Raw genomic sequence first — 24145 nt, 5'->3', positions numbered from 1 at the left:
TAATCACAGAGCAGACTTTGTAAGGAGCTTGGAAAGGATGCTATCTTTAATACAGATCCTGGATTCTTGAATTTTCTGAGGAGGAGGAAGGACTTGTAGTGGGGGCAGGTACAGATTCGGTGATGCAGTTCAGGAAGGTTTCCCTGTCATTTTTCCCTGTGAAATAATCTGCCAATAGAGTTGGGGAAGGTGAAGATTTCGTAAGACTGTTCAAATTGCCTTGAACAACAAAGGAGAGCTTGCTCCTGTTGAGGACGTAGTTGAGGACGGGGACCGCCGATTCTGTAGTGGCGCCGACCTGTGCCCTCGTATGGTTTTCCGTAGCGGTGCTCAGCAGCCCAACACGGTCAGAGGCGGATCGAGCTGAACTCAGCCGAGATTCGGGTTTGGCCACACGGTTCTAAAATAATGACAGTAAGGGGGTCTAGGATCTTGCCAAGAGTGGCAGAAGTATTAAGAGGGCTGATCTAAGCTGGACAGAGAGCTAAGTGAAGAAAAAAGGTGACTCCTAGTGGAACTCCTAATGAGAACAGAGAGTTTGGTGTATTGGGTTTGACTACTTCAAACTCAAGGCCTTTATGTAAGACCAGCTTTTGTTGATTTTTATCACCAGCTATGCTACACTGTAGGGGGAGGCAGCTGTATATAAGAAAACCCCTGCCCTCAAAAACATCGATCATTTTGTAGAAGAGAGTGCCAGTAAGATCACGGAGTAGAATGATCGGTACAACCAACAGATCAAGGTCAAAGGTACTAAAGATGTGTGAGAAGGCACTCTCTTCAGCACAGGGTAAGAGGTGGCTATCAGGGAAGCATTCATTTAGAAACTCCCCAAGTAGATCCTAAATACAAAGGACAGCTAAGGGTAGAACAGGGACAAAAAGACACTGTGAGTAGAGCAGTAGCACAGGCAAGGACAGCAAAGTAGAGCAAAAGCCTATTAGTAAAGTTCATAGGAAAATAATATAAGCTAAGGCTGTAGAAGTAACTTAAAGTCAAATTACAGAGAGCCTTAAATGTGCTAAATTTGGGACTTGAGTCAGGAGGCAGTGAGAGGCAGTTGAAGTTTGTGAACGGGACTAAGACGTGCTCCAGGAAGACTGGCAAACCAGAAGGAAACGCCTAACCCAACGGCTCTCGATGGGACTGCGCGGAAGAACCACCCGCAGTGCTTTGAAAGACACTTGATGGGTCCACCCACCAGAAACTGTGGTTCATTTTGCTGGGATGAGGCTCCGGCATTTCAAAGTACTCCAGAGGATCTTAATCCGGGGCTAGGGCTGAAAGGTATTGTCTCTTCTGTGTAGTTGATGTTGATACAGAAAGGCTCAAACCAGACGGTGAGTGATAAAGGAAAGCCAAATATATGTATGTGTCAAATTCTGGGAAAGCAAACACCTGTAACAAGCTAAAGTGACCCAGTAAAACTAAAAAAGCACACCATTACAGCATCCCATCCCAAAAGAAAACAGATACTGAATGTATACAATTTATTTAATAAATTAATGTCATTCAAAATACAGTGCCAGAACATTATGCAGTTGAACATGCTAGTAATGTTGGTCATGAAGCACCTGTGCTCCTGTTGATGGGCAGCGCCCCGCTACTGCTAGTGGTTCCTGGGATTGATGCCAGAGCAGCCCTAATGGTCTGCTCGCGTGCTCGGCTAGTGCAGAGAATTCCTGAACAGTTCACCTTCCTACTCCTACCCCCCCACGCACACAACAGGTGAGAAAAACAAAACTGAAAAAAACACACCCTGACAGCTAATGGAGATCTATACACAATCACTCTACAGTAATGCTTGTTATTAAATTAAGATGTAATGACCTGGTTAACCCACTCTAAATCTTTACGATGGAGAAATACAACAGCAGCAGGTAGTTATATGCATGAGCCAATGTTAATGTAATACAGAAAGTGGAGGCATTTACGGATTAAAGCTCCACACAGACCCGCACAACGAGGGACCGGCAATTCTTATTGCAAGCCCAGCAACTGAAGTCCACACCTGGTAAATGACCAGCTGATTGGAAGACCTGTATTCTAGATAGACAAGTATAAGTTAGTGAAGAGAGAATACATGCACCTAATAGTATAGTTAGACTGATCCTGCAGTCATAGCTTTCCCTGTGCAATACCATAAAATGGAAGATCTTCCTCAACTATAGTATAGGATTTTTGACAACATTTCTATACCAACATGGACACTAGTGTTAAGTGCAGCTGAATTAGTTACACTGAAAAAAACCATATTCCAGGACTTCGGAACAGAAGCACGGGAATGAAATACGTATACTAAAATAATCTCGGCACAATTTGCGATATACCACACTAGGAACAGGAAACTACTTTTAATAAGTGAACTTTTTGAACTGTACATAACACAGGGCTAACAATGTTATTAGATAATCCAGATTCTTATGCTCTCATGATACACGTAAAAGTTTCTCAATTATTGGATAATCTATTTCATATTATGGAAGCATATCTTTCTGTAAGACTCACTGATATATATTATACTGATGCAAATATTAAGTAGGGCATAAAAATAAAATTTATCAAAGATAGATTTTTATGTACTCATATTTAGTCCTCTCATAGCCTCTCTTGTTTAGCAAAGAAAATGACCAAGCACATAAACCAGGTGTGCACCCCCCAAGTCGTCGACTATACAGGTGGTAGGGCGACCATCTCTCCATCCAGTTCAAACTCCTCGGTCCCATCCGGTGAAAAAAGGTAAGTTGGTGGCTTCCATGGAGACTCTTCAAGGCAGGATGGATAAAGTTTCCCCACAGTGCACCGAAAATCTCTGCCTAAGTCCCACAGTACACGTTCGGATATATGCTGCCGCAGAGACCACCGGTCAAGTTCCAGATCATACTGGTAGGTGACATATTTCGCTCTCTCGTTTAAGTGGGTTTCTCGCATAAACACACACAGAGAATTTGAGATCACAACAGCTCTAACACAGGGGTCTGAGTACCTCTTGGCAGGGATGTTGGCTGCCATTTTCCACTCATTTTTATTCACATCGTAAATCTCCACAGTTACCGAAGACCCGTCTACAGTGCCAGAGGGGAGTCTTATGCCAGAATTGGTAGCAATGTGCAACCCTCCAATATAGAAGATTTTATCACCGAAAGCCGCAGCCGAAGCAAAAGACCTGCTGGTCTGTCTCATGGCCATTTCTACCCATGAATCAGACCTGGGAAAGTAACAGTACATGAGGTTCAGTGTCATCACATAAATGCAGTCGTGAACCACGACTGCCGCGCTCCACTGCCAAGCACAAGGCAGAGGGCTTACCATTGTCCACTCATCCTTCTCCGTGTCGTATCTTTCCACGGTCCTCCGATTAAGTTCTCCACCTACACTGTCGCCCCCAATTGCATAGATATAGCCTTCACAGCAAACCAAGGATGGCTTTATGCGGACAAAAAGCATCGGGGTCTTTGGAAACCAGGTATTTTGCTGGGCATCAAACCAGTAAAAGCAGTTCACAGTTCTGAAGGCAGTCTGAAGTTTGCTTGTTTTACTGTGATTTGTTTTTGTGTTTTTCAGAGGAACCTGACCCCCTGCTATATAGATGTCATTATCGGGAGTTACAACAGTCCCAACCTTATGCAAATCAGCTGGTGGGCTGCACAGCTTGTAAACTTTTTCTGCTTGGGGGCTGTAACAGACAGAAGAGTAAAGACTACAAGGATTTTCTGAAGATGCTTCAATGAAAATCATCATCTCCTCTTTAGTCATTCCAAGTCTTGGTTTGAAAAACTTGGGCATAGACTTATACAGACCTTGAACCACGACAGACTTGTCATTGGGCGGCAGGCCTTGAAACCAAGCTCTCTGTGTTACTTCGGAAAGTGCATCAATTCGGATTTGGCTAAGAACTGAAGACAAATACTGGGATCGTGATTCCGTGTTGTACTCTAGCCACAGCATAGCAGCTTCTCGAACCGTCTCCTCCTTTTCAACATTTAAATTGTCACTACTGAGGATGTCTATCAGTAGGTCATGTGACAGCTGCATGAAAGCTTCCTGGTGATACACAGCAGTGAACTTGTGCTCTACCATTCTTTTAGCACTTTGCTTTAATTCCTCACAACTGAACAGATCGGCAAAACTCAACAATCGCACACAGTTCTCTGCATTTATTTTTTTAATTAAGTATTCTCGACAACGTTGTAATACATCTTCTACCTAAAATGGGGAAAGGTTGATAAAGACAAATTTTACTTTTATGTAAAATACAAGTATTATTAATCAGATCCCCCTATAGTTTCTATTTTTAGATATGTATGCTTGGGCAAAGAGATAATGCCTTCCAGTAATAGAAGACTATGCATAGTTCTGCATATCTACTACTTGTCCAGTGGCCTCCTTAAGTGCCCTATTTAGGAACTAATAGTGTAACATTAAATAGGCTCTTAAAAATAAATGGTCTTAAAGGAAAAGTATAGAAATTTATGCATAAGTTCTATACTTTTCTAGGCATTAAAAAATATGTGGGCGCCTGGGTGGCTCAGTTGGTTGAGTGACTGCCTTCGGCTCAGGTCATGATCCTGGAGTCCCGGCATCGAGTCCCGCATCGGGCTCCCTGCTCAGCGGGGGGCCTGCTTCTCCCTCTGACCCTCTTCCCTCTTGTGCTGTCTCTCATTCTCTCTCTCAAATAAATAAATAAAATCTTAAAAAAATATATATATATGTAATTGAAAAAAAATGGAAACAGTGTAAATCACAGTACATAAATGATTACCATTTATCTTTTTTTTTTTTTTTAAGATTTTATTTGACAGAGACACAGCGAGAGAGGGAATACAAGCAGGGGGAGTGGGAGAAGCATGCTTCCCACCGAGCAGGGAGCCCGATAGCAGACGCTTAGACTGAGCCACCCAGGTGCCCCCATCATTATAAATTTATCATAAATGATTACTGTTGAGTAGCCAGAATCTGGTTTCTCAACATCGACAAGATAGTACTATAAAACAAAACCAGGTACAATGACTACTTATGTGCCTTTCTTATCTAGAGAAATAATGTCACCAAAGGAATACATTTATAATGCAGTTATAAATTACCTACATTTAAATGACCCACCTTAGCCATTCTGTTTCCTAGATTTTTTTCTTACGAAGGAAAAGTAGATCTCAGCTGAAATCAGAAGTGCTCCCTACTCTACTTATTCAACACCACAGCAAGCTAACTAGAAGCAGTTTACAGTTGAGAAGTCAGGGTGCTTAGACTGGATGGTCAGTAAGTAGACAGCCTTAGGCAGCTTCACTTCTCTAAGCCTCAGCTTTCTCTTGTATACAATGGGGAGATCCTTACCAAGGATTATAATAAGAATTAGATGATATCTATATATCTGTAGATATAAAGTATTACACCTAACCTAAATAATATATGAGAATAGTATCAGGCATATAAAAACATTTATCATTTTCAGTGGTTAATACGGAAAATTATGTTGGTAGTCACAAAAAGCCTGGCTTGTCATCCCAGGCTTGTCAGGACAGCCCAGTCCAAGAGAGTCCTGTTTTGCATTTGTTATGTATATGCATACAGAGTTCATTAACATGGTAGGAAAAGAGTTCAAAGGAACAGTATCACTATTTACAGGAATAAAGTACTCTGGAATCCAAATTTCTTAAAATTCCTCAATTTTTTAAGCAATTCTAAAAAATACCTGCTTTGAGTTTCTGGCTCTAAAAAACATACTGAAAACTTAAACTACGGAAAGACAGTGCATACTGTAGGCATTTCCTCCTTTCACGTTTGGATTTAAGTTATGAATGCCTTTAATTCTAAAGCACCAGGAAGCTACTATGGCCCTCAATTTCCCCATAGTTGTAGGTACAGTAGGACACTGTATAATTTTATAGGGAAGAAGAGAGTACAGAATAAAAGGAAGAAAGCTATATAAAGCATGAACTGAGTTCTGATTCCCAGAATTTCACCCAGGTGTTGGCAATCAGTGTCATTCATACTCAATGCAGCACACATTTATGAAGCACCTAACTAGGTATCATGACCTGTTCTCCCCAAATATAACCTTTAGTCTCAAGGTTCTCCCCTCAGAGAAATTTTGTTTCTGAAATACACACTGTTATTTCAAAACAAGAGAAAGGAATGACGAAAATATTTTTTATATTCCTCTTAAAAATTTTTTTAAATGGTGAGGGGAAAATAGAGTAAAAAAGTTTATCTGTAAATGGATCAGTGATCACTTTTTTAGTTTAAATAGTTCTCCTTAATATTAGTAGCTCAAGGGCGCCTGGGTGGCTCAGTAGGTTAAGCGACTGCCTTTGGCTCAGGTCATGATCCCAGGGTCCTGGGATCGAGTCCCACATCGGGCTCCCGGCTCAGCAGGAAGCCTGCTTCTCCCTCTCCCACTCCCCCTGCTTGTGTTCCTGCTCTTGCTGTCTCTGTCTCTGTCAAATAAATAAATAAAATCTTAAAAAAAAAAAAAAATTAGTAGCTCAATATGGTCACATGGCTATTATAGTTAAAGTTTGATAATTTCCATAAGAATCTTCAAATTTTTTGTGAAAACTAATACCATCAAATATTAATGTATCTCAGGCTCTAGCAAAAAAAAAAAAACTGAAGCACTTAAATTTAATTAACACTTAAAAATTACTTTTACTTGAAATCCAAATTCTCAAGTATATTAGAATATGAAACCAGTATGAAATTTTCACCCATCTTTTAATTAAGTTCCCATCGTAAAGCTAAAGTAGTTTACTGACTGATCAAATCCTGTTTTTTCCTTATACATTTTTAAATTTAATTATTTAAGGAATCTTTACACCAACATGGGGCCTGAACCCAGGACCCCAACATCAAGAGCTGCCCGTGCTTCCAACTGAGCCAGCCAGGCGCCCTCCCCTGTACATTTTAAGAAAACTTACCTTCTAAATTTTGCAATAAGAAAAGTATATAGATGTAAGACAACACTGATGAAACCATGTCTCTTGAAACAATAAACCACAGTTTATGTATATAATAGGAAAAGCTGCTTACCTGCAGGAAGCAAGCGGTTTCATAAAGCTGTTCTACAGTGCTGTCATTTATTGCCAAGTTACCCGTGTATGCGTAAGCTATTATTATCTGTAAGGTGGCTGCATCCACATTCCTCAGGTGCACGTGTGTCTGTTTGCTTTCACTGAGTCCACTCATGAACATGGCCCTACCAGAGAGAGAGAAAAAACAAAGCTTATGCGTTTAGTGTAAAACCAACGTAGACGTAAGAAGGAAAACTAGACAACATGGATGTTTATTTAGAGGATTTGCTGAAGAACATGTTATAGGGAAAGCTTTTGAGGGAGACAACAAAAAAGCATAATTCAGTGCCAAAGATATACCAAACTATTCCATTATGCCATTCTGAGTGAAAACATGAAAATTCATTACTCTTTATATTCATACAATAGAATACTATTCAGCAATAAAAAGGAACTAAGTAATGATGCGTTCTACAACACAGATGAACCTCCAAAACACGCTCCGTGAAAGAAGCCAGAAACAAAGACCACCTATTGTAGGTTTCCATCTGTATGAAATGTGCCCCCCAAAAAACAAATATAGAGACAGAAGAGAGATTAGAAGCTACCCAGGACTGTGGGTAATGGTGAGTGTCTGTAAAAGGGCACAAAGGTGAGTGAAATGTTTCAAATTAGATGGTAGAGATGGTTATGCATCTCTGTAAATATACTAAAATTCACTTAATTATACATTTAAGATGGGTGGATTTTGTGATATGTAAATTATAACTCAATAAAGGTATTAAAAATGTCATTCGCGGGCGCCTGGGTGGCTCAGTCGTTAAGCGTCTGCCTTCGGTTCAGGTCATGATCCCAGGGTCCTGGGATCGAGCCCCACATCGGGCTCCCTGCTCCGCGGGAAGCCTGCTTCTCCCTCTCCCACTCCCCCTGCTTCTGTTCCCTCTCTCACTGTGTCTCTCTCTGTCAAATAAATAAAATCTTGAAAAAATAAAAAATAAAAAATAAAAATGTCATTCGCTCAAATGATTTCCTAAAACTATACAGGGTAGTTTCCTAAAAGTCTATTATATGCCAAAGGCGGCAACTGGTGGTGTACAGAATACAAAGTAGAACACCCATGTACAGGTGAGAGACAAAAAAAAAACAATGCAAAGAATAATGACTGCATGCATACAAGAGAAAGATCTGTATGGGATCAAAAGTGGGTATCACAACAGCACTAGCTTAGGCCCCTATGGGACAAGATGAGGAAAGCCATCAACAGGGATCAACTAAGGAATCAGGGCAGAACATGACCATTTTTTCCAGGGCATAAGGGCTCACACAGGAGACTGGAAAGGTGAGTGGCAGTCAGATCACAGAGGCTTTGAAAGAGACCTAGGAGTCTGAGCTTTTTCTTATGGTGCAGAACACTGAAGGGTTTGTGTATGGATTTATCAGCATGATAACATGTATTCTAGGATGACCACTCTACTGACAGACCTCAAGGGCCAAAGGCTGGAGATGGGGAAACAGACTATGAGTCTACTGCAATAATCTACAGCAGGAATAACAACAACCTGCCCCAGGGCGGCAGAAATGGATACAAAAGCTATCACAATGAATCAAGATCTGGTGATTTTCTGAACATAGGAAATGGAAGAGAGTAGATAGGAAAATAAAGTCACATTGTTTATTTTCAAGTTAAGTGCCTGAAAAAATACTGCTAGTCATTGAGAGAAAGTAAGGTCAAGGAACTGCAAGGTCAAGTTAATCCTGGAAAAAGGGGGAGTTAAATTTTGGATATATTTAAGACAAAAAAATAATACAATAATCAATTAAGTATTTAATATTACTGAAACTCTAGAGAAGGTCAAGTGTTAATACAGTAGGCTATGAATTATTTACAAAGTGACGTGTTAAAGCTGAGTAAGTTATCTGAGGGGGACTAAAAAACTCAAATGCACCTAGAATCCCAATGACCAACCTGAGGCAAAGTTCAATTAGGAAAAAAAAGAAAAAAGAATAAGAGAAAGTTGTCCTTATTCCTCCTTCTGAGCTACACCAGTGACTACCTAATTGCTACCTAATTGCTTTTGTGGCGTTTGTTACCCTTGATTCCACAGTTTTTGACACCCCACCTCTCTTGTCCTAAGTAGCATGGTACTGGACTGTTGCTTCTTACTTCTCTGATGAATCTTTCTTGATTTTTGCTCAGATCATGATCCTGGGATTGAGCCCCCATACTGGGCTCTGCGCTCAGCAGGGAGTCTGCTGGACATTCTCTTTGCCCCTCCCCGCTTCATGCTCACGCACACGCGTGCTCTAATAAATAAAAATCTTTAAAAGGGGAGAACTAGTAAGCCTAGGTATTGACTCAATCTATAACCTCCAATTTCTAATAGCTGTGAAAAAGAAACTGACCATCACAATCATTTGGGAAGCTCTTAAACATAAAAATTCTGAAACTCTAACCCAGACCCACTGAATCAGAATTTCTAGGTTTGAAATCCAAGAATCTCTGTGGAAGCACTTGAGGAGTCTGATGATCAACCAAGTTTTAGAACCACTGTTTGCAAATATGCTAAGCTTTCTAAGAAAATCAATGTCTGAAATTGCATGAAAAATCCACAGCTTAACCTGAAACAATTGCAGGCATAGCAAAGATAATTAGTATTTGGGCCTCAGCTGCTACAATCATCACGAGATGTGTTACATTAAGAAATGCAACATTTCTACAACCTTCATGTATGTTAACCTTAAAAAGTCAACATTAAACCTGTCCTGTCTATAGTTGTCACTAAAGAACAGCAGAAATTAACTTTCACTGCTGATGTCCACTTACGGCCACTAATATTTGTGGTAGGATTATACTGATCCACATTTAACTCATCTTTATTCACCCCGTCCTTTTCAGATATTAAGTAAAAATTCAACCTAAGGGCAGACCACAAATAAAAGAATTTCTATGCTTTGCTTCTATTCCTCTTATGAAACGAATAAAGAGAAACCTACCTAAAAAGATTGAAAGTTGCAGATCATAAAAATGTAAAGTTACACTTTATTTGTTATTACAAATAAGTCAGCTTCTAAATTCTAAGGCACAGAGAACAATGTTATTAATTACTAAATAATGAAATCTGGCAAGGAGTCTGATAAGGCTAAAAGGTATAAATGATAACAATAACCAAGAATGAGAAAAACATTTTTGCAAAGGAAATAAAGTCCTTAACATGTCTGAATAGTGGGCGCCTGGGTGGCTCAGTTGGTTAAGCGACTGCCTTCTGCTCAGGTCATGATCCTGGAGTCCCGGGATCGAGTCCCCCATCGGGCTCCCTGCTCGGCGAGGAGCCTGCTTCTCCCTCTAACCCTCCCTGCTCTCATGTACTCTCTCTCTCTCTCTCTCATTCTCGCTCTCTCAAATAAATAAATCTTAAAAAAAAAAAATGTCTGAATAGCAATCATGATCCTCTGAAAGTTATTATTGAGTCTAATTCCATCTGTCAACAATGACTACTTTTCTAAATGTAGTATTTTAAAATAAACGGTAAATAAAAATTATTTTCTCTTTTAATCTTTTTGCCTCCGCATAATTAAAACTTTACCTGAGTTAATTTCAACAAATTTCTTATAAACCTTTGTAAAAACGTCTTTCACCTGTCCTTTACATGCAAGGAAGTGATGTGGCAAGCACTACACCACTGGAATAGAAAAGTTAAGGAAAACATTAAGACATCTATTTTTTTTAACTTAAATGTTCCAAAGGGGGCGCCTGGGTGGCTCAGTCGTTAAGCGTCTGCCTTCGGCTCAGGTCACGATCCCAGGGTCCTGGGATGGAGCCCCGCATTGGGCTCCCTGCTCGGCGGGAAGCCTGCTTCTCCCTCTCCCACTCCCCCTGCTTGTGTTCCCTCTCTCGCTGTCTCTCTGTCAAATAAATAAATAAAATCTTAAAAAAAAAAAAAATGTTCAAAAGAATTCCTATTAAGACATTAAAACAGAGAAGCGCCTCGGTGGCGTCTGCCTTTGGCTCAGGTCATGGTCCCAGGGTCCTGGGACTGAGCCCCACAGTGGGCTCCCTGCTCGGCGGGAAGCCTGCTTCTCCCTCTCCCACTCCCCCTGCTTGTGTTCCTGCTCTCGCTCTCTGTCAAATAAAATCTTAAAAAAAATAAGCTAACATTCTGCATTTGAAATTACAAATCAAGCAAGATTAAAGTACTTACCTAAAATAAGAGCTACATGTTGCAAGAACCATCTTATGACAAGGGAATTCAGTGCCCTCAACAATTAACACTATGTCAGTAAACAACTGCTGTTCATAAAACAGTTTTAACTGTTCCAACAAGGACACAGCATATTCAGTATTGATCTGCCTCTCGTCTGGAGTGGACATGACTGTATTCCATTAATATCTCCCAGAACAGATTGGAAAAGTCAGTCTTACTGATGGAAGGTCAAGTGAATGCTTCAGAAATAAAAAAAGGAGAAACTCTGCGTGCTGTTATCTGCAGCATTCAGAATCAAGACTGACACATTCGCTAATGAATAGTATCTTGTTATATGCTTAGAATCACTCCTAGGTCATCCTGTGTTAATTAGGTTCTTCCGTTCTTCAACACGGTCTACAGCCGTCTTGCTCAAATTTGCAATTGTTGTGCAGCTCATGAGTTAAAGAGAGTAACACACGAGGTAGATTTTGTGGTGACATCCTATGTTCTGTGAATCCTCTGGAGTAACTAAAAAAAAAAAAAAAAGGTCAGAGTATCTAAGCCAGTATTTTTAGTGATACAGTGTTTAAAATGGCAAATTTAAATATAAATTATATTTATTTGAAGTTCAACTACAGACATTACCATAAAAATGAAACATGAGAAAAGGGACATTTTAAAGTCTGTTACATTTAAAATAAAAAAGATTGAAGAAAATTAACATTTAACAAATTAACTTTTTGCCTTCTCTTCAAAATATAAACATTCTAGAAAATAAGGAGCACATCAATAAGCATATATTTTTGGTTATTTAGAAATAAGGAATTTAGGGGCGCCTGGGTGGCTCAGTTGGTTAAGCGACTGCCTTCGGCTCAGGTCATGATCCTGGAGTCCCGGGATCGAGTCCCGCACCGGGCTCCCTGCTCGGCAGGGAGTCTGCTTCTCCCTCTGACCCTCCCCCCTCTCATGTGCTCTCTCTCATTCTCTCTCTCAAATAAATAAATAAAATCTTAAAAAAAAAAAAAAAAGAAAAGAAAAGAAATAAGGAATTTAAATTACCAGCAAAGCCAAACAAGTTCTTTGTTTAGTGGCAATACAGGACCATAATTTAAGAGGTGGGGGAAAAAAAACAAAAAAACCCTTTCTCTTGCACAGAGAATCTCATTTTGGGGATATATTCTAAATGTACTTACAAAGCTTTTATATTTAATTTAAATTACTTAAACCATATGGTAAATAGGTTCCATTAGTTTATTTCCAAAAGTATACACTATGTTTTTTATATGTGTAGTTCAGTCCAGTAAGGGAAGTATATGCAATGTATCTTTGTACAGTGGTTCCTTCCTAGAAATCGTTTTGAGTATACAATTTTACTGGAAAAAGGAAAAACTTTTTTTTTTTTAAGATTTTATTTATTTGAGAGAGAGAATGAGAGAGAGAGAGAGCACAAGAGGGAGTAGTGGGAGAGGGAGAAGCACACTCCCCGCTGAGCAGGGAGCCCGATGCGGGACTCGATCCAGGGACTCCAGGATCATGACCTGAGCCGAAGGCAGCCGCTTAACCAACTGAGCCACCCAGGCGCCCCAGGAAAAACTTTTTTAAACTAAACATGATAAAGAGACATGTGTTCCTATATGGAAGACTCCATATTATATAAATATGAATGCTCTCCAAAATGTGTAAATTTAATACCAATCCAACCTAAACCCTATTTGCAGAAGATTCATCTAGAAGAATGCACAGAAGTTGCCAGGATTTTTGAAGGGAAGGGAGGGCAAGTTTTTCCTCATGACTCTTATCAAATATTAAAATGTCTTACAAATCTACAATAAGGCCAAGTAAATATAAGAAATTAGATATGATAAACACTAGCATTTTAAAATGGAAGATTGGCTTATTTCAACAAATAACGTTGGAACAACTCGCTAACCACTTGAGAGGGGAAAAAAACCCTAGGTTTTAGCTATATTGCATACCAATCATTAAAAGAAATTCCAGTTGAATTAAAATTTAAATTTTATTTGGAAATCAGTAATTACAACATAAGGCAAAGGAGTTACAAATCAGGAAAAGAGGTAAAACCCATACAGAATTACTAAACAGCTAAAAACTATCACTTCTTTTCTAATTAGATGACTCTTAGTTCCCATGATCAGAAAATCAAGTACTACTCACATGAAACCTATAAATAATACCATGATTGGAACCATTAACACTTTTTCTCACAAAGCATCTCCCATATGTCAAAGAGACGATCACATTGTACTTCCTGCCAAACTATACTATTACACAAACTGCTAACTTGATATACACTGTCAAATTTCCAGCCAACTTAACTCTGAATGTAACTAAAACAGGTGCAAAGGCAGAGTGAGACTTTGGGTCATTTAAGGTAATGACTTTGCTCTTCCAGATCTCAAAGTTACACTATAAATCTAATCTACTACTACAACCTCTAAGGCTAGTAATACCTAAAATCACTGGCTATTTTCACTTATCAATGATGCAAGATCCATTGTTAATAAGGGTGTGGGAAAATAAGTATTCTTACACAGGAGTGTAGGCCAATTCATACCTACAAGCCCTTACTCAAAACCCTTAGAGCTAGATATGTTCTGGAATTTAGAAATTTTCAGGTTTTATAGAGGTAATGTGGTATATATATCATGTATTACAGGACTCTCTCAAGAAGTCAGGAGCAGCACTCCATAATTGAACATATTACTATCTTTGCTGTGGGAAATATGAACAGTGTGAAAATAGTACTGGAAATAGCCTCATGTTACTTCAGGTTGAGTTTTGTTAGTTTTTCTTAAAACTTGATTTTAAGAGCTTTCTGAATTTCAGAATTGCAAATGAACTACTACAGAAAGCATAGTATCTGGCACTGTAAATACTGAATATCTCAATCTATCAATTCTACCTCTAGAAATTTATCTTACAGAAATACATGCATTGATAAACTGAAAGTCCTAACCTTAGCTGTAAGACCCAAAATTGTCATCCATATTTAAACCAGGTGACAGGAACTGGCAGCTAGAGCCAGGATTGATTTGGATCACACTGCTAGACCCCAGAATTCCTTGCAGACTAGCTGTACAGGCTCCCTCTGGTCATTTCTTTAACTTCATACTATGACTTGATTTTTTTGTAGTGACTTGACTTTTTGCTGTGACTTTTTAAGGCCCCATTTAATTTGTTATGTCGGGGTTTTGCTAGATTTTTTTTTAAATCATACCCATGAAACCATACTAAAACAAGTGAAGTCTGCTTTTACAAAATTACACGGTGAGCCAACTTTATGTAATACTCATTATGACTGCTTTATGCACCCCTAACCCACTCCTTACTTTGTAATCTAGGGTTCATCCTCTTCCTGATAAGGTAATTTTTATTTACGATATCTGAATACTAAAATAGACATAAAAGTAAGTCATTTAGATATCAAGTAACTCAGCTTAATAATTTAAACAGATCTATATCTAGTACAATTCAAAATAAAGCTGTCACTTCTAAGAGTATAGACTTCAAAATATATTAACTAAAAACGTGAAAAGGTGCAAAGTTTAAAATGATCAACAACCTTCAAATGCCCGTAACATGAACATTTACTATAACAAGATTCCTTCTCTCCCAAAAACAACTTGAAATATCCTAAAAATATTTCAAAGTCTGTACCGTATTACTTAATCACCAGTGATCTGACATACTTTATGAATTTTCTCTTCTTAATAAACACATTAATCACATACCATTCTATGTCATACCTAAAATTAGCTTCAAAATAAGTCACACATCCTGTTATCTGCAAAATTTAGCACCTACAGACTAATTCCCAGGTATCAAGAAATTATTTAATTTTCTATCACAAATTAATGGGGCTACTTAAATTTAACTCAACAAATGTTTACTGAGTATTCATTAAATGCTGGTCATTGTACTGTAAGTACTCAGACTGAGAGTTGCCAACCACTAGAGCTCCAAAACACCATATGCATTTATTACTATAGACTACAGCCCAAACCATGATTATCATTTAAAAAGTTTTAAAAACTAGTTATTCTAGACAAAAGCTAAAAAGGCGGCAGCAAATAGGTGAAATAATTTGGGTATAAGAAACGTTTCTCTTAAAATCTAGCTGTCTTGGGACTCCTGGGTGGCTCAGTCAGTTGAGCATCTGCCTTTGGCTCAGGTCGTGATCCCAGGGTCCTGGAATCGAATTCCGCATCGGGCCCCTTGCTCAGCGGGAAGCCTGCTTCTCCCTCTGCCTCTGCCGCTCCCCCTGCTTGTGTGCTCTCTATCAAATAAATAAAATCTGAAAAAAGAAAAACCAAACAAACCTAGCTGTCTTGGTCTTTCATTTCCAAGCCTCTGATAACACAAGAACAAGAAATTTTATTCCTTATCATAAGAAAAACTGTGATACAAGTAAAATGAGCAAAGGACGTAGCTGGCACTTGGCTCCACTCCGAACAACGGTTCACGCTGCAGGAAGAGGAAAAACTTACTGAAGACTTTTAAGCCTTCTGAATTTTATTAATATATGCAATGATTATCTAATTTAAAAAATAAACTTTTGGGGCGCCTGGGTGGCTCAGTTGGTTAAGCGGCTGCCTTTGGCTCAGGTCATAATCCTGGGGTCCTGGGATTGAGCCCCGCATCAGGCTCCCTGCTCCACAGGAAGCCTGCTTCTCCCTCTCCCTCTGCCTGCCTCTCTGCCTACTTGTTCTCTCTCTGTCAAATAAATAAATAAAATCCTTAAAAAATAAATAAATAAAAATTAAAAAATAAAAAATAAACTTTTTTAAAGAGTGTACTACTTTCGGGCGCCTGGGTGGCTCAGTTGGTTAAGCGACTGCCTTCGGCTCAGGTCATGATCCTGGAGTCCCGGGATCGAGTCCCGCATCGGGCTCCCTGCTCGGCAGGGAGTCTGCTTCTCCCTCTGCCCCTCCTCCCTCTCATGCTCTCTGTCTCTCATTCTCTGTCTCAAATAAATAAATAAAATCTTAAAAAAAAAAAAAAAAAAGAGTATACTACTTTCTTTTCTTATCACAAAGACAAAATATTCTAGAGGCGGGGCTCATGGGAGGCTCAGTAGTTAAGCATCTGCCTTCCGCTCAGGTCATGATCCCAGGTCCTGGGATCGAGCCCCACATCGGGCTCCCTGCTCAGTGGAAAGCCTGCTTCTCCCTCTCCCACTCCCCCTGCTTGTGTTCCCTCTCTCACTTGTCTCTGTCAAATAAATAAAATCTTTTAAAAATATATATATTCCAGAGGCTTTGCAAGCTATAAAGTCTCTGTCCCAAATGCTTAACTCTGTTGTAGCCTCAGAGCAACAAGACAGTATGTAAACAAATGGACATACTGTGTTTCAGTAAAACTTATTTCCAAAAACAGGCTGCAGGCCACATGCACCAATCTCTGCTTCAGACTGCTTCTTGATCAAATATTAAGAGTCTGTGATTAAAATGCATAACTCAAGTTGTTTTTCCTTAGAAGAATATTTTCCCTTTAGATCACAAAAACAGAGGAAAAGCATAAGCCTTAAATGCTTAAAAGTTGATCTTAATCTAACCTGTATATATTCCACTTTTCAACTAAAATATTTTAACAACTGTTAACTAATCACACAACTAAATGCTTTCCCCACCGACTGCAGGTTCAGTGGATTTCTGAAACACTTTCTCTTTTATGTAGTGTGAGTACCCTTTATTAAGGTTAAAAACACAAAGGACATTCCTCTACAAGATAATCTGTTGAAAAAAAAATGAGAAAAAACTATTACAGAATCAAAAACACAGGGCACCTGGGTGGCTCAGTCGTTATGCGTCTGCCTTCCGCTCAGGTCATGATCCCAGGGTCCTGGGATAGAGCCCCAAGTCAGGCTCTCTGCTCAGCAGGGAGCCTGCTTCTCCCTCTCCCTCTGCCTGCCACTCCCCCTGCTTGTGCTCTCTCTCTCTCCCTGTCAAATAAATAAAATAATTTAAGAAAAAAAAAAAAGAATCAAAAACACAACCTACTGGGGCACCTGGGTGGCTCAGTTGGTTAAGCGGCTGCCTTCGGCTCAGGTCATGATCTCAGGGTCCCGGGATCGAGCCCCGCATTGGGCTCCCTGCTCAACGGGGAGCCTGCTTCTCCCTCTTGCTCAGCTTGCGCGCGCGCTCTCTCTCGCTCTGTCAAATAAATAAATAAAAATCTTAAAAAAAACTAAAACCAAAACACAACCTATTTTCCATTTTATCAACTCCAATAATAACTACATACATCTGAAAAACACAAGATGTATAAGAGACAATTTTTGTGTAAAGAGATAGGCTTTAAAATGCTGTATTTTAAAGCTGGTCATTAAAATATTAGAACATATTCCGCAATGAAAACTGCCAACTAGAGTAATAATTAAATGGGAGTTGTACAAACACGATATAATGAAATTCAGAATCTAATAAAGTGCAAGGTACTTTGATATAAAAACTATGGATATTCTAACTTCTTTTTCTAAGTTATGAGCTCAAGTCAATGTTTTCTACTGATCTGCTTGATGGCAGAGAATAACAGCATTGATAAGGTTAGAATGCCATATACAGGATGAGATCCTTTCTTCTATACTCTACCCACTGACTTTCTGTAAAATATTAGGGGACAATGTCCAACTTATTTTTTATTTTTTTAAAGATTTTTATTTATTTATTTGACAGAGAGATAGAGACAGAGAACAAGTAGGCAGAGAGGCAGGCAGAGGGAGAGGGAGAAGCAGACTCCCCGCTGAGCAGGGAGCCAGACTTGGGTGCTCTATCCCAGGACCCTGGGATCATGACCTGAGCCGAAGGCAGCTGCTTAACCAACTGAGCCACCCAGGCGCCCCTGTCCAACTTATTTTTAAATCTAAGGGCTACCTATGTTAAAAGAAGGCTAACCTGGGGGGCTCAGTCGTTAAGCGTCTGCCTTTGGCCCATAATTTATAAATTATGATTGAAAGAAAAAAAAAGCAAAAATTTTGGTTTTAATACATTTTTTTTCTCTATTGAGTTCTACCACACAAAATAGTTTCAAAACAAACAATGCTACTGAGTGATCAGGATTCAATCAGTCAGCAATCCAGATTAATATATACAATTCTATTTAAAAATCTGAAACACCTCTTATGGGAACTTATTCCAACAGGTTTTCCTCAAATAATCAGTAGCAATACTACAAAAAAGGTGCTTAAGTCCCCAGGCTTTGCAAGCCAAAATATGACCAAAACTGTGTCTACAAAGAAAATCTACACAAAGCAAATACTGTTAATAGACACAATTAAAGAATAGTAACGGGGCGCCTGGGTGGCTCAGTTGGTTGGGCGACTGCCTTCGGCTCAGGTCATGATCCCAGGGTCCTGGGATCGAGTCCCACATCGGGCTCCCGGCTCAGCGGGAGGCCTGCTTCTTCCTCTCCTACTCCCCCTGCTTGTGTTCCTGCTCTCGCTGTCTCTGTCTCTGTCAAATAAATAAATAAAATCTTAAAAAAAAAAAAAAAGTAACAATAAATTGTATATTTATTTTATAGATTCTGAACATTGATATTAAAGAGAAACCAAGATTAACTGGAGAAAGGCATGAAAGGTTGAAATTTTAGGGGCACCTGGGTGGCTCAGTCATTAAGCGACTGTCTTCAGCTCAGGTCACGATCCCAGGGTCCCGGGATCGAGCCCCGCATTGGGCTCCCTGCTCTGCGGGAAGCCTGCTTCTCCCTCTCCCACTCCCCCTGCTTGTGTTCCCTCTCTTGCTGTGTCTCTCTCTGTCAAATAAATAAATAAAACCTTTAAAAAAAAAAAAAAGGTTGAAATGTTAAAAAATAATTCCAAACACTCTTAAAGATTTCAGAGGTTGATGGCAGTGGATTTTATTGGGGGGGGGGAGGTGTCTTAATTTCACTTTGAAACCTGGTTTTTAATCCCACAGGTGTGTCATTTGTAGTACCCTTCCACTGAGTAGCTACAGAAACACAAATAGAAGCAAAGCAAGCTTTTCCAATGTTAACCAGGCAAAACCTAGAAGATCAAGGAAAGAATAAAGTATTAAATAACCACTGAATGTAAAAATGAGATTGATTAGCAATTAACTGAGCTGTGTATGTTAAATGAAATAAAAAGATGGGAAGGAGGTTGCCAACAAGGACTGCACAGAAATTACATAAAGGATAAAGTAATGATAGGAAAGGCAGTGGACTGTAGGTCATCACCTGCACGAAGCACTTCCCAGTTGCATATTATTAACTTAGATAGTGCTGTATCTTTCTTTTTTTTTACTATGTTATGTTAATCACCATACATTACATCATTAGTTTCTGATACAGTGCTGCATCTTTCAATGCCACAAACGCCAATACAGAAGCTAGAAAACTTTTCTTGGAAAGGATCCAAGGCATTCAGAATGTCAAGTTATTGCCAAAAAATTAAGAGCATGAACTGTGGAGCTGTGAAAGCCCAATTCTTCAACTTACTAAATGTGTGACCTTTTGTTAAGTTATTTACTTTCTGTGCTACAGTATGCTAATCTGTAAAATGGAAGATAAAAATAGAACTCTTCTCAATGAGTTGATTAAATGAATTTCATAAAGATCTTAGGACCAGTGCCTGACACATCACACTACTACCTAAACATCTGCAGTTGGATTTATTGATGCACTCACTGGCCAGGCTTTTTGTGGCACTTTCCCAACTCCTCAATCTCCACACCTGTACCAGGTCCAGGCGTCCCAATTACAAGGTCTCATCACTCAAACACAGTTCTCTTTACCCTGGGTGAAAGGGATCTTAGACATTCATTCAAGGGTTTAGGGAGTATTTTGATGGTACAAATCAATGAAACAAACCGGCTCAACAAAGACTAATCTTGAAAGGGCTGATGCCAGTGCAAAAAAAAAAAAAAACAACTAAAGGAGAACCAGGAAGCACCAGTGACAAAACAAACATTGTTCATATCAATGAAGTGATAGGTTTCTCCGTAGGGACAAAATATCGGTGCCAGTGAGTTTGCTTTCAAGTTATCAAAACCATCCTGACAGTTGAGAATGTTTGGAAAACTATGGTCTTTAGATTGACTGCCAACCATTACACAAACAGAATTTTTTGGAGTTGTGACAAACACCAATTAAAAAACAAACACCTTGCCTTCTGAAGAATTTATCAAGTTTGATAATTTCAGTATAGCTTCCCCTACTCTAACCAAATTCAGACCTCAGGTCTATTCCTATGCTCTTCATTTCCAACCACACTGAAAAGTCTACAGGGCTCCATCAAGTAAATTCAGATCACAAGTATAAGCTTCTGTACTACGTTATGATTAGTAAGTTATTTCACTTTAAAACAAAATAAACAGGAACAACAAAATACTAAATGACTATAAAGGAAATGCCACCTGTGAGTAATCCTATGAGTATAGTATGTCCTTTTATTTTGGATATTACTTTTCGTTTTTTCCTCTCAGCTCTGTAGTGAGCTGAGAAAGAAAGCAAGCTGGAGAGGGGTGCCTGGGGGGCTCAGTCGTTAAGCGTCTGCCTTTGGCTCAGGTCATGATCCCAGGGTCCTGGGATCGAGCCCCACATTGGACTCTCTGCTCAGCGGGAAGCCTGCTTCTCCCTCTCCCACTCCCCTTGCCCCTGTTCCCTCTCTCCCTGTGTCTCTCTGTCAAATAAATAAATAAAATCTTTAAAAAAAAAAAAAGGAAAGAAAGCTGGAGAAATACAGGCTAAAGCAAAACTGACATTAACGTTCTCACTGGGATTTCACTTTCCACCAAGTCAATGATTTTTTCAATCACAACAGCAGAAGAAAGTATTTCCCAGACATTCAAACATGTGGTCATTAAGGGCACAGCCAGTTAACAATGATTACAACTACTGAAGTTTTTCAGTTTCTTCCAAAAAAGAAAAGTAAACTGAGGAATATTTAGAATCATTTGCCTACCATGGAAGCTACTGCATGTCACCACTTGCCAGAAGTATGGAAGTGGAGCAAAGAAAGTCAAGAATTTTAAAAGCTTCTCTCATTAAATTACATTTTCTCCAAATCTACAACAATCCCTTCTCCCCACACTGAGGAAATCCAGGTACTGCGAATTCCTGGCAAGGGAACCAGAAGTAATCTCCAAATATTTAAAAAATTACTCGCAATCAACCTGTCATTTCTAATACTGAGTTACTTAAATATTACTTGCTCTATTCAAACTCCACAAAACTGAAAATGATAAGATTGAGATATAATGAAGTTGTTCAACATTTTCATTCATGACTGTAGGACAAATCCTTTTTCCTGGTCTTAGGAAGCTGGGCAATGAGAAAAACAACTCTTGTCTAAATAAACGTGTAAAATCTTTCGGCTTTTCAGACTACATTCAAATTGCTAGAAATTCAATGTTCAATGTTTGAATCTTATGGGATAGCTCATTATTTCCATTAACCAGGAGAAAGAAAATCTACATTATTGTGTGGATTTAAAGAACTATGACACTGCTATTCCCACCCACTTCTTTATAGGTCCCATGAATAAAGTTAACAGATTTTATGCATCCTATGAGAGCAAACAAAAAGGGGAGAAGAGTCGTAACACTTTAAACTCTTCCTACAAAATTCCGTGTAGAGAAAATAGCACTAGGTGAAAAAGTGTGGACTATAAGGCATGCTCAACAGAAACGTCATAGTCCTGGTATAGTTTACCGACAGACTTCTTGAGGATTTCAGGACCCAAACTAAAAGGATTTCAATTAGCACTAGACCAACGAGAAAGATCAAAGTGAAGAAGTAAGCTTAACATTAGTTAGCAGCCAGATGAAAAGAACAGCAAAATTCCACATCAAGACTAGAAAAAAACGGATGGGTTTGACATTTCAATTTACTTTAGGTCAGAAAAAAAAAAAAACCCTTCTGAAAAAACGTTACCAAAGGTTAACTAAAGTAAGTCACAATCTCAAGAGATTGGAAGTCCATATTACCCAAATTCAAGCAAAAATTCACAACTCAAGAGGGAAGGAGAAAAAAAAAATCCATCCCCGTTAACTAGTTGCCTCAATAGAAGAAAACGTAATTTTGGTTAGACCACATTGCTGATAGGGTTTTGTTTCTGAATGCCTGAATGCTCAGTGAGCCAGACGTTCAGATTCATGTATAAACAACACGTGACCAGCCCTGTACCCTACAATTTTTATAAGGCTAAATGATATAGAAGATAAACACTACATACAAACATGCCGTTTTAAAGTTAATTTTACATTTTGGATTTTCTGTTTTCACTTGAAGGGACCAGAGTGGTAGCGGACAATTGTAGGGATCTGTAGCCCATGAAGTGTGTATTCCTCTCCCTTTGAGGTCGCTGTAAAACAAGACCTTAGATCGCTAAATTTGGGGGTTGGGGGGGGGAGGACGTTAACTCAGAATAACTGCTCCAAATCAAACCAAGAGATATTCTTTTAACTTCACGGTTTGTCAATTCATGGAGAGAAGGAGGTGGTCGAGTTCAAGTAAGTTAACGATTTCACAGTCTAAAGTAAACACGTACACAATTTTGTTTCAAAGGGTAGCTTCTGCTTTCTTTTTAAAATCGTTAGATCATAATGGGATCTCTGTTCATCTACACATCGCCTGCTTACTTCAGATGTACCGGGAAAGAAAAAGAAAAAAAAAAATGCAAGGAAGGGCTTGCCCTTCTCCGGCCCACCATCTCGCGAACCCGTCGCAAGGCGTTAAGGGAAAAGGCTTTATTTTAGCAAGGGCGGGCGCCAGCAGGGGCCAGGAGGCCGCCCGGGAAACCCACGGCCGCGGAGGCGCCCGGGGGGCCGGGGCCGGAAAGGGCCCCGCCAGCGGCGTACCCCGCCGCCGCTGCCCCACACACCAGCCCGGCGCCGGGCTGCGGAGGGGCCGCCGCGGGGTCCGGAGGGCGGCGCCGGCTGCCCTCGCCCCTCCCCCGCCCGTGGCGGAAACGTCTCGGGTTTGAAAGATGCCGCCGCCGCCGCCCCCCCACGCCCTCCCCGCCCGCGGAGCCACAAAGGGCCGAGCCCGCTCCCACTGCTGTCCTCTTTCCCCTACTCCTCCACAGGTCCTCGCGGGCTCCCCCCAACCGCCCCTCCCTCTCGCCCGGCGCTGGCGACGCCTGCTCACCGTGTCCCCAGGTCCCGAGGATTGGGATCCGGCGCGGCCGGCGGCCCCCGGAAGCACTGGGCCCCTCGGGCGCGGCGGCGGGGGCGTGGCCCTCCCGCCGAGGCCAGGGCCGGGGTCTCGCCTCCGCCTCCCCCGAGGAAGCCTGGCGCCACCGCCTCGTCTTCCTTCCGGCTTCCCCTCGCGCCCTCCCTCGGTCGGTCCGTCCTGCGCGGAAAGCAGCGTCCTCTGCGGGCGCCGCCGCACGTTCCTCAGGGCCCGACAACCGCCAGACTCCTCCCCCGGGAGCCGCGCCGCCGGGCCGCGAGACGCCCGGCTCGCCGCTCCCGCCCCGCCCCTGCGGCGCGCGCTCGCCCCCTTCGCGGGCCCCTTCCGCGGCCCGGGAACGCGCGGGCAGCGGACCGTGGACCAGCCTTCGCCAGGTTTCAATTCCCGCCGATCGCGCCCGCCTAGCGGAACAAGCGGCAGTTTTGCAGTTTCCCGGGTTCTTGAGACCCCCCCTCCTTCTCCCGCCCTTACCCTAGCTTCCCCCGCCCTTTTCCTTTGCTGGATCCCACCGGAAAGCCAAAACAATTGGGTCCGCGCAAGCGCGAAAAAGGAAGCGGAAAGAGGAGGGAGGGAGCGGCGCGAGGTGACGGGGAGGCGCTTTTGGAGGGGTTTCCCGGAGAAGGTCAGCAGATAGCCCGCGGAGGGCGCGTGCGCGGCGAGGTGGTCGCCACCCCGAGACGAGCGGGCCTGGGGCGCCAAAGGGTTCAGGCGTAGCCTGGCGAAGGGAGAGCCTTTAGAAATTCAATGCTGGGAAACCCAGACACCAAAGCACCAAAT

At 40.9% G+C, this 24145-nt stretch overlaps 1 protein-coding gene across 2 annotated transcripts; it reads right to left on the bottom strand.

Moving 5' to 3' along the window:
- Positions 1-1480: 1480 nt before the first annotated feature.
- Positions 1481-23681, bottom strand: KBTBD2 (kelch repeat and BTB domain containing 2). 2 transcript variants are annotated; one of them, XM_064575083.1, is made up of 3 exons: positions 23324-23681; positions 7030-7195; positions 1481-4206 (listed from the first exon to the last, which is right to left on the bottom strand). In XM_064575083.1, the coding sequence occupies exons 2-3, from the start codon at positions 7189-7191 to the stop codon at positions 2671-2673; spliced, it is 1698 nt and encodes a 565-aa protein (XP_064431153.1). In that variant the 5' UTR covers positions 7192-7195; positions 23324-23681; the 3' UTR covers positions 1481-2670. The 2 variants fall into 2 exon arrangements, with proteins under 2 accessions (XP_064431153.1, XP_045720395.1); XM_045864439.3 differs by lacking the exon at positions 23324-23681 and adding an exon at positions 11210-11379.
- Positions 23682-24145: the final 464 nt, after the last annotated feature.

This window comes from Mirounga angustirostris, unplaced genomic scaffold, assembly GCF_029215605.1.
Source record: "Mirounga angustirostris isolate CCGP_5_RB_7025 unplaced genomic scaffold, mMirAng1.0.hap1 SCAF_12, whole genome shotgun sequence".
Taxonomy (NCBI): Eukaryota; Metazoa; Chordata; class Mammalia; order Carnivora; family Phocidae; genus Mirounga; species Mirounga angustirostris.
The sequence above is the reverse complement of the archived record's forward strand: the minus strand, read 5'-3'. Positions and strand labels throughout refer to the sequence as shown.

Excerpts from the sequence above, each read along its gene's own strand:
- KBTBD2 (XM_045864439.3), bottom strand. The coding sequence starts at position 11,379 with ATGTCCACTCCAGACGAGAGGCAGATCAATACTGAATATGCTGTGTCC. Across the intron at positions 7,196-11,209 it reads ACATGTAGCTCTTATTTTAG|GGCCATGTTCATGAGTGGAC; the intron begins GTAAGTACTTTA and ends TCTCTCTGGTAG. Across the intron at positions 4,207-7,029 it reads AAACCGCTTGCTTCCTGCAG|GTAGAAGATGTATTACAACG; the intron begins GTAAGCAGCTTT and ends TCCCCATTTTAG.